Here is a 10,643-nt window from a genome sequence, read left to right on the forward strand (position 1 = left end):
CCCCATATCCATCTTATTGCGTTTCTTTAGTTTGCAGCGGATCCGTCAGGATGAAGAGACGCTTTTCTTCCGCGATGACTCTCCCTGGAGATGGAGCGACTTCACCTCCCACCCTCGTGTCCTGCAGTACACTGACCGCACTGGAGTGCAGGCTGCAGACGTCCGGGTAAACGCATCCTGGTGTTTCCCGATTTCCAGAATGCAGGGATTGTATGTGTCAATCACTGTGTGTGCGACTTCTTCAACACCGTGGCATCAGCTGACGGATTGGCTTTCTGTGTGTGTGGCGCGACAGTGTTCACTTCGTCTTTGTTTTTAGATTCTAGGACACGAGTTCGATGTGCACGTGACCGCGCTGACACTGTGATGTCTCCTCAGGTGAAAGATGCTCAAAGCTTGGACCTGTTCCGTATCGGTCAGGATTCGTCATGCCAGAGAGGAGAGAGGGTGATATTATCCCGCTGTCTGCGAGAGACGAACCCAGCTCACTTCCTGGTGACCACACAGGTACCACTTCCTCTGCAGGACAGCACCTTGCTGGAAAGGGAGAGGCGATCAGATCATAGACTATACCTGCAGGGAGAAGTACTCCCAGTCTGCATGCAAATGCATCCTGCCCAGGATTGCCCACTCCTCTAGATAGACACACCCCCACCAAGACATTTTGATGTTTGCATAGCTCCTCCCCAAGAGCCAGCCCACTGCATGCATCACAGGTGAGGGCCCTGGAGAAGAGTACTGAGACAGTGTGCTTTGATGTCTTCAGCCAGGTTCAGTGGAGGGTTTTATTCCGGAGCCATGTGACCAATACTGATTATATTGTTCAGTGCCGCCCTTTCCCCCCCGCTCTGTTCTACTCATTATTTTTTCTCTTTCAGTTCTCGGTTTACATCATGGATGAGCGATGTCCTCTGGTACCAATGGCTAAATGGGCACACATGTTAGAGAGGCCGCCATCGTTCGTCAACGTTGTTCCAGGAGATGTGACTAACAAGATCCTGCTGGGAACTCAGCACAGCCAGGAGACGGTGCTGCTGCAGTACTCTGGTAAGGCCGGCTCTCCAGAAATGGCCGATCACATGTAGAGGATTTGTTCTTAACCGCCTCCCGGCCGGCCGGGAGCTTCCTGAATGTAACAGGCCATCAGACGTCCTGTTGGCCCCGCCCACTCGCACGCGGCAAACTGCCCAAATTTAAAAAACGGGCAGCCATGCCTGTTTACATACAAGCGATCCGCCAGCTATAGAGCCGGCGGATCGCTTGTATAAGGTGCCCATCGGTGCGCACCCCCCTCCTCTGGTCCCAAGCTCCGCTGTGCCCGGTGCCAGCCCGGGACCAGCACGGTTGCTCTGTGACGGGATCAGGGAGATCGGTACACTATCTCCCTCCGGTCCCCTCTCCGGTGTCATAATGCGGAAGTGATGTATATGACATCACTTCCGCATTCTTGTGTCACTCCCCTGCTTCAGAAGCTGATGAAGCAGATCTTTGCGGGAGGTCTTGAGCGGCGGGGACCGGAGAGCGGGAGGTCTTGAGGGGCGGGGACCGGAGAGCGGGAGGTCTTGAGGGGCGGGGACCGGAGAGCGGGAGGTCTTGAGGGGCGGGGACCGGAGAGCGGGAGGTCTTGAGGGGCGGGGACCGGAGAGCGGGAGGTCTTGAGGGGCGGGGACCGGAGAGCGGGAGGTCTTGAGGGGCGGGGACCGGAGAGCGGGAGGTCTTGAAGGACTGGAGAGCGGGAGGTCTTGAGAGGACGGTTTGGGTGATATTTCTGACATGAGGTTGGTGATGTAGCCGGGGAGCATGCAAACTCCATGCAGATAGTGTCCTGGGTGGGATTGGAAACCAGAGACCCCAGTGCTGCAAGGCAGAATTGCTAACCACTATATCTACCTGGATAGTTGAGTTTCAAGGACCTCTTGTATCTCCTGCACATTGGCTGGTGAGGGAACCTGCCATAGCGATGGACCAACAGGGACTGTGTGGGGATGTGGCTTAGGTCAGAGTGACCTGGGACTCAGCAGTAACGGGAGGGGACCTCTGGAGATATGAGGACACTTGGAGTTATTACCTTCTCACAATTCGATGAGTCTTTGGCATGTTGTGGAGTTCTTACATCTTTCCTCCGCGTTGCTTTTTTTTCCTCCAGGAGGCAACACCAACCCTTGCCAGCTGCATCTGCCCGCATTGAAACTCTCCCGGAATTCAGAGTCCCTCCATTACCTGGATCCGTTACCTCCGCTTCTCCATGACACTGTGACACAGAGGCTGGCATCTCCCATGGCAGGTAAGTGTGTCCCCTTGTGCGGCACAAGAACTGACCTCCCCCGATGAAATGATCATTAGCACGTTATGCCTTGGCTCGAGGCACAGACTTGTATCTGCTGTGGCAGGTCACAAATCTGATGCCACCTTAGCTTAGCATTGTCAGCCCGCAACAGGAAGTGCGGTCACTGGCAGGATCTCCAGGTGACAACTTCTTTTAGAAAAGATTCACAAAAATTTTTTGGCAGATACTGACCAACATAAAGAAAATACCTTATGGGTGTCCATTCATTTTAATATATTGTATAGATCATATTAACCGCCGAACGTTTAGAAACGGCCGGGCAGAAGTCTTCTGGATGCGGGCGGGCGTCTTTAAACGTCCTTCGTGCCCGCGGCCCCCTGGGGCGCACGAGCGGGAAATAGCCAGCGATGGCCGTTTTACATACAAGCGGTCCGGCATCTGTAAAGACGCCCGATGGCTTGTATGATGCATGTCTCTGTGCGCCCCTCCTTACCTCTTCTGGTGGTCGCGATCCCGGGCGTCCGATCCGGGCGACGTGGCTCCGTGCACTGAGAACGGAGGGAGGTCAGTACACGATCTCCTCCCCGGTCTCTGAATGCAGGAAGTGGTGTTTACTACATCACTTGCGCATTCTTCTGTCGCTCGAAAACCGGAGAGAAGCTGGTGGAGCAGATCTGTGCTTCGTCAGCTTCTCTGGGGGTCCCTAGGTGACATTAGGGGTCTTAGAGACCCCCTGATGTCTCCTTAAAGGGAACCTGTCACTGTAATTTTATATCACATAGGGGGATTCTTAGCCCCCTATGTGATGACAATAAAGTTAAGTGTGTAAAAAAAAAAAAATTGGTCACAAAATAAATAAAATTTACACACAAAAACCCACAAAAATGTTTTAAAGTCCCCTTACATACCACCAAAGGAAAGCTCTATCTGATCCCCAAAAATGGTATAAAAATAATTTCAGTACAGCATTGGATGATGGAATAAATGTCACAGTACTGCAGTGCTGAATACTAGAGGTGCACCGAAATGGAAATTTCAAAAACGAAACCGAAATTAAAAAAAGTTGTCAGGCCGAAACCGAAAATGTTTTTTATTATAATTTTTTAAATATTTTATTTATTTTTTATAAACCTTAAATATTTTTATATTTCCCATTTTTTAATAAATATTTTTATTTTGTACTTTTTAGGGGCTTTGGGGGAAATAATAGGGGTCTAAACAGATCCCTGATATTTCCCTTTTTTAAAATGGAAAAAGAGATTGAGAACACAAAGTCCTCAGAGACACACAGAGTCCTCAATCTCTTATTCTGTGTCCCCTGTTATCAATGATCAGGAATCCTCTATACTGAGTGTACCTGATCATTCATAACTTGAGAACATTGTGTGTTTACTATAACTACAACTATGAATGAACAGGAAGTGATGTAGGAGAGGATGTAGATCACTTCCCATTCATTCATAATTGAGGATATAGTCAACATACCATGTCCTCCATTATCTACAAACACTCAGCGATCACTGAACGCTGAGTGTTTGTAGCCTGCTCTCTGACACGCTGTCACAGGAGGCGGAGGAGAGCTCAGCCTCCTGTGACAGCGCGGGTTGTCTCCGCCCCCCCCCCACTGATCTGCCGGACTGTGATAGGAGGCTGAGCGATGTGGGAGGAGGGCCGCTCACAGCGCTCTCTTCCCGCAGCGCTCGGCCGGCTGTTGCACTCTCTCTTCCCCGCTGGGACACAAAGCAGCGCCCAGCCGGGAGGAGAGAAACAAGGGATGCGCAGCTGTATCGGCAAGAAAATGTCACTTTCGGCATTTAGCCAAAAGTGCCATTTTTGGCCAATATGTTTTGGCGACCGATATATCGGTGCATCCCTACTGAATACTGAAAAATGGCCGGGACAGGAAGGGGGCGTAACACTGCGGTCAGCAAGGGGTTAATTGCAATATTAAAATACAGTTTCCTGTTGAATGTCTGGCTTCACTGAATATTTTTGCCTTTTTTTCTAGGATTGGCTACAGCATACAATCCAGAATCCATGATGGTTTTCCTGCTGACAGAGGCCGGCGACGTCTTCACTCAGCAGCTGGTGCATAAGAAGTCCCTGGCGCCAAGCTCCAGCCGTGAGGGTCATTTTTCCAGGAGGAGTCCTACAGCCTCATCGGAGCAGGCTTCAGAAGATGTTGCCATTGGCTCAGGGGCTTCTGGCCAGGAACCGGCAAGTGCTAGAGCCGCGGAATGTTCTCCTGAACTTGACTCCACCGATCCAATTCGTGCCTCAAGTCCCATCCGTGAAGTAGATTCTACCGCTGCACGTTCTCTCAGCGCAAAGTCTAAGCTTTTTTTCAGCAAGTGGATCTCTGCTTTACTCAAACAAGGCGTAGAGGTCCTCCAGCGTCCGGAATCCTCGATCACCAAGCTGTTCAGTGCTGAAGAATTACGTGGAACGCCTCCGGAGGTAGAAGGATTGCGCGAGAGCCTACGCCAGGCTATGAGAGCGGGCAAACTCCAAAAATTCGCCCCCCCGACCATCTCGGAGACGGTGGAGCGGGTGCGCACAGAGGACTGGACAGACCCGTTGAGCCAGAGGCTCTCTGCAGCTTGGGAGGGCCGGCTTACCCACTGGTGGAACGATCACTTGGGATTGAATAAGCAAAGCAAGGTTCAGGCTCTTCGAGAGAAGATACGAAGACAAAAGCTGCAGAGGGCTCGAAGCCAAAGCTCGTTAACGGGAAGCTTCTTGTCCCCTTTCAGTTTTGGTTCAGAGATGTACGAGGCGGAAGCCAGTTCCCCTTGGTCATACGACGGTGCCCCCATGTCAGACATGGACACGTCGGTCCATTCTGCAGTCAGCGAAACACAGGGTGGTGCTGACCCTATTGAACAAGCTTCTAATTGGAGTTTCCAGTCGGGGCCTTCAAGAAGGTCAGATCTCTTCCACGGTAGACAGGCCCATCCACAAGCCAAATCTGAGCTGTCTTCACAAATATCAAGTGAGCCGAAGTTATCAGAACCTTGTGCTATCACCTCCTCACTGTCCCTCCGCTCTAAGGGTATCCCCAGAGAGAGGAGGAGGACCTTACAAGACTTCATATCTATCTTTGGGGAGAGCAGAGACACGCAAACCAGCGATCCTACACCGGTGTCTCAGGAGATCGCCCCGTCTCAGAGCTCCGAGAGGCTGTCGAGGAGCTTCCAGTCGCAGACCCCTTCACAGCGCCCCCAGACTCGAGCACTCTCAATGCACAGTGAGATCCAAACGGGCTCGCAGCCCCCTCGGGGGACCTCCTCTCAGGGGTTCTCGCAGCGCTCTGCAGCACAAAGCCGTTTACAGCGGCCACCTGCTAAAAAGTTTCGGATGGGATTCTAATCTACCTCTGTGACCTCGTGCGGCTTTTCCATTTCTGGTGTTCTTGGTCAGCACCAGACTTCTGATTTTGTTTGTGTTTTTTACAGTTGTGTGAGCAGGTCTGAGTTTCACTTCCCAAACTACATCTTGTGTTGTTTTTTTAAAAGTTAAAGTCTCCAATTCCAACCTTTTTTTTTTTTTTTTTTTTTTTTTTAAATGTTAAAACTTCTGTCGGGTACAAATATGGCTTCCATCTTAAAGTGTCAACAGGTTGTCATAACCAGTGGCGTAACAAAAGCCATAGCAGCCCATGCAGCTGCTATGGGGCCTGGGGGTGGAAGGGGGGCCCCCATTTAAGGATTGCAGAAGTTGCTGTTGACACTCACTCTGTACCCCCTGTGACATTTCCCATCAAGAAGAGCTGACATAAAATGTACAGGAGGAGACAACGCAGACAGCTTTCCTGCTACCCGACTTTCATTCACAGTAGGGAGGTCGCTATGGGGCCCCATTATAATTTTGCTATGGGGCCCCATTATAATTTTGCTATGGGGCCCCATGATCTAAAGTTACGCCCCCTGGTCATAACATACAAATTGTATACCATCCTCTGTAGGTTGGTACTTTGTTGTGGTTGGTCTTCAGTCCTCCAAGCAATGCGGGATCCCGCTGTGGTTTACAATGGAGCCGTAGATGGTGGGTATCCTAGCATAACACCAAACGATGGGGCCACAGGGAGGTAAAACCAGCAAAAGCGCATCAACCTGGTGCAATGCTATCACTGTAATCAATGACAAACCATTCATTACTGATATATAGGATGACCAACGCTTGGCGGTGGCCCAAGAAGCCATGCTCTGTATGAAGTCCTGGAGCCCACACACCTTGATCAGCAGGGCTCATCACCGGATCACCAAGATCAGTGCGGTGGGTTGCTGGGGGGTGAGATGTTCTGGTGCAATTTTATACAGCCAAACGGGTAAAGTTCTTCCCGTTCCTGGGTCAGAAAAGAGCGTCTGCCTTTGAGGCAATGCATTTCGGGGTTGAATGTCCTTTCAAAGCGCTAGCTCAATGCTCAAATAGAACCGAGCTGGTGCAAAAGTTGCTTTGTACTAGCTTGGCGCACTCTGGTTGGTTGTTCACCAGAGCTTCATGGTTGATATAATGTGAACAAGGGCACATAGAGAACAATTTTGGTGTAGCTTAGAGCACTCTGGTTGGTTGGTTGTTCACCAGAGCTTCATGGTTGGTATAATGTGAACAGCGTACATAGAGAACAATTGATTTTTTTGGTGTCCTTGCAATTATCAATGAAGGTCAATGCAGCCGGTATGAACAAGTCCTTCTGTAGGGGATCCTTCTCTTTTGGACTTGTGGCAGTCCCTCTGATCACTTGGTAAAAAGTGATGGTTGATCACCTGATGACTTTGTACCCACAAAGTAGGGATGTCTACCTCTTTCGGAAGGTCCACCTGAGGGACTCTGTAAAGATTTTGGGTTACATTATGTCTTAATGCATTGGTCCTCAACCTGTGTAAGCTCAGGACCCACATTTGTCCTCTGTCATTAGGTTGCACTGCAATGGAATGTAAGGCAGTGTGGGCTGCTGTGCAGTGACGGAGCTCCATCCATATGCGCATTCCTTGTACAGCTCCCATGCGCACGCCTGTAGAGGTGCCGGGAGCCAGAATGTGATGTCAGTCCAGGAACCTCTACAGGACATGAGGGAGCTGTAAGCAAAGAACGTATGGATGGAGATCCCTCGCGGCCATACCCACCAGCCCACCCCAAGTTGCCACTCCGTGCCGGGCAGCATGTTTTGAATGGCTGCTTGACACGAGAACTGACAATGCTGCGCTAGGGGGAGACTGAGTAGCTAGAAAAGTGGAAGGCATGCAGCGACCTACTGAACATGGGGTCGTGACCCACTTTTGGCTCACGACCCACCAGGTGAGAACCAAGGTCTTAATGGATACCTTGGCTTTTTTTTTTTTGCACTACGCTATGCAAGTGTTTGTCCTATAAACCTGTGACTGTTGTGGTGTATGCTTCCAATCCTCTACAGTAGAGTGCTGTGCGGTAAATACTGATGTTCAAGGAGATGTCAAACCAATCCCTAAAATCTTACAAAAGTTTTAAAGGAGAACTATGAGGGGGGGAGGGGAGTGCTTTTCACTCATCCTCATAGTTCTAGCCGACCTGTGACAATGAGACTGTCACAGGTCGGCTCAGTAGATCGGGAGGTGAGCGAACACATACCGGCGCTCGCTCACTTCTCGATCCTGTCACGGCTCTCTGCCGTGACAGGGGGAGGTGCTGGATTCCCCCTCTCCGATCCTCCAGCGCTGACTAGCGGAACGGATGGGGGAGGGGGCGGGTACAGCTGGGCGGATCCAGACATAATTGTCAGGATCCGCTTCAGCTGCGGCGTCTCAGTATACCGCGAGCTGTAGCTCCCTATATACTGATCCTAGGGTGACGGGAGGACGCTAGTTTGTGTCCTCCCGTTACCCTGAGGAGAACTATGGGGAAAAGCCCTGACCTCATAGTTCTCCTTGTAACAGTTTATTTTGGTTCACAAGCAGTTTTCAGTATCTTTAAATCTGCAGCGTTCAATGATCCTGCGGAAAACTCGAGTTCTGCATCCGCGGAGTCATGCCCGTGGCGGTCAGAGCCTTGCAATGCTAAAAGGGCATTTGTAGTCCCACCACAGCTGGATGGCCGGTTTGCCCGCCTTTCCTTTACACTGCGGGCACAATTATTAGGCAAGTTGTGTTTTTGAGGGTTCATTCCATTATTGAACATCTCCGGAGCTCTCTGTGATTCCAAAATGTTAATAAACCTCAAATGTGAATATTTACGAAGGTCAACGTGAAGTTTTGGCTTTCTTAGAAGAATATCTGTGTATGTGCACAATTACTGGGTAACTGTAAGGCCTCATTCACACAGCTAAGTGTTGGCCCGTACAGATCCGTGCGACGTGCGTGACCGTATCGAGCCGTACCCGGGAAGGACAGGTGCTGCGTGTGATTGTACACAGCAGCCTGTTCTTCTCTATGGGAGGACGCGGCCGTACGCCCCCCCGAACTGCACGTCCGTGTATGGCCTTGTCCTCACATAGGGAAGGACAGGCTCCTGTGTACAATCACACGCAGCGCCTGTCATTCCCCGGGAACGACACGATACGGGCATGCATGCCGCACGGATCTGTACTGGCTGACACTTAGCTGTGTGAATGAGGGCTCAGTGTGCAGGATTATTATGCAACTAAATGGAAAATGTTCCCGTCTCTCTCGTTTATTTTCATCTGTTAAAGTGAGAAGAATAAACATTTCTGACATTGTTCAGAAACAAACTCGGTGACCAATATCGCCAATACCGGGCCTCAGCCTCCCATCCATGGAGTCTGTCAGTTTCTTCAGCTGTTGACCATCAACTTTTTGTGCAGCAGCAACCGCCGCCCCTCCAGACACTTTTGCTTCCCCATAAATCTCCCATTTAAGAAGAGCCCACGGGTCCTCAGTAGGGTTTGGGGCAGGGGCGGACTGACCAGTCTGGCACTGCCCGAGGCCATCAGGGGGGTCCGTCACCGAGCAGTCTTCCACCAAGTTGCTGGAAGACTGCTCAGGTAAGCCTGCACTTTCCCCCCACATGGTGCTATATAATGTAATGCTGGGATAGTGGGATTTGTAGTCCTCTATAGCTGATGGTACATTGTGCTCTATATTATACCATCAGCTATAGAGGACTACAAATCCCAGCAATACATTATACACTGTATGTCTAATGTACTATTGCTGGGATTTGTTATATTCCTCTATAGCTGGTGGTATTCTGCATTGTGCTGTATAGAGGACTACAAATCCCAGCAATAATATATTATACAGCGCAATGCAGAATACCGCCAGCTATAATGTACTATAGCTGGGATTTGTAGTCATCTATACAGCGCAATGCAGAATACCGCCAGCTATAATGTACTATTGCTGGGATTTGTAGTCCTCTATATCCAGTGCCATCCTGCATTGATTGCATCTCTTTGTGAATTGGCCCACTATTTGAAAAATGTGGAGAAAACATTTCTGTGACACAAGAATGCCTATGCAGAAGGGGCGTGTGGGAGGGACTTGTATAGGGGCGGAGCTCAAGGGGCCCCATAATCTTGTATTGCCCGGGGGCCCCATGTGTTGTCAGTCCGCCCTTGGTTTGGAGTCAGGTGAGGAAGGCGGCCATGTCATTATTCTTTAAGGCCACCCAGTGGAGGACTCGGATGCATGCGATGGAGCATTGTCCTGCATACATATCACGGGCAGACTTTTTGCTGGACCACGGCTTGAAGAAATTGTCTGCTAAAAACTGGCAGTTAGGTTTTGGAGTTGATATTGAGTCCATCTTCAACCCAAAAAGGTCCAACCAGCTCATTTTTATTAATAACAGCCCACCAGTACCCCACCCCCACCTTTGCTGACGTCTGAGTGGAAGTGGAGCTCTGTGCCTATTACTGAGCCAGCCACGGGCCCATCCATCTGCTCCGCCAAGAGTCCCTCTCATCTCATCAGTCCATAAAACCTTTGTAAGATCCGTCTTCAGATATTGCTTGGCCCGGTCCTGACGTTTGTTCAGTGGTGGTCGGGTTTCCTCACCTTGACCATGTCTCTGAGCACTGAACACCTTGTACCTCCTGGGCCCTCCGAGTAGGTTGCGGTTCTGGAGGATGACGGGTTCCCGGGAGCTTCACGTTTGATTCTTCTCAAATCATTGCCAGTTAATTTGCGTCCGTCTTTCTCAAACACGTTTCTTGCCACCCTGCTGACTATTTGCAACAAAGTGTCTGAGGGTTCTGTGATGGCGCCCCAATAATCCGAGTGCCGCATTTCTTTTGAAGGACTTTTTGCAATTTTTTACATTTCGGAGTCAGTCAAATCTCTTCTTCTCTAGTCACCTTCCAGGACAGCATTAGAGAGATAGGCTCCTCCCACCGGAAACAGGAAACACATCACCCACACCT

The 10,643-nt window shown here is 50.2% G+C and overlaps 1 protein-coding gene across 1 annotated transcript in view; it reads left to right on the forward strand.

Annotated features, from left to right (window-relative positions):
- Nucleotides 1-5,656, forward strand: part of TAF1C (TATA-box binding protein associated factor, RNA polymerase I subunit C) — a 14,091-nt gene extending 8,435 nt beyond the window's left edge. Inside the window, exons 10-14 of the mRNA XM_018573132.1 lie at nucleotides 31-166; nucleotides 379-507; nucleotides 879-1,047; nucleotides 2,147-2,284; nucleotides 4,296-5,656. Of these exons, the coding sequence (XP_018428634.1) occupies nucleotides 31-166; nucleotides 379-507; nucleotides 879-1,047; nucleotides 2,147-2,284; nucleotides 4,296-5,656 (1,933 nt within the window). The remainder of the gene's footprint in view (nucleotides 1-30; nucleotides 167-378; nucleotides 508-878; nucleotides 1,048-2,146; nucleotides 2,285-4,295) is intronic.
- Nucleotides 5,657-10,643: the final 4,987 nt, after the last annotated feature.

Source organism: Nanorana parkeri, unplaced genomic scaffold (assembly GCF_000935625.1).
Source record: "Nanorana parkeri isolate BGI_ZX_2015 unplaced genomic scaffold, ASM93562v1 scaffold2249, whole genome shotgun sequence".
NCBI classification, from domain to species: domain Eukaryota; kingdom Metazoa; phylum Chordata; class Amphibia; order Anura; family Dicroglossidae; genus Nanorana; species Nanorana parkeri.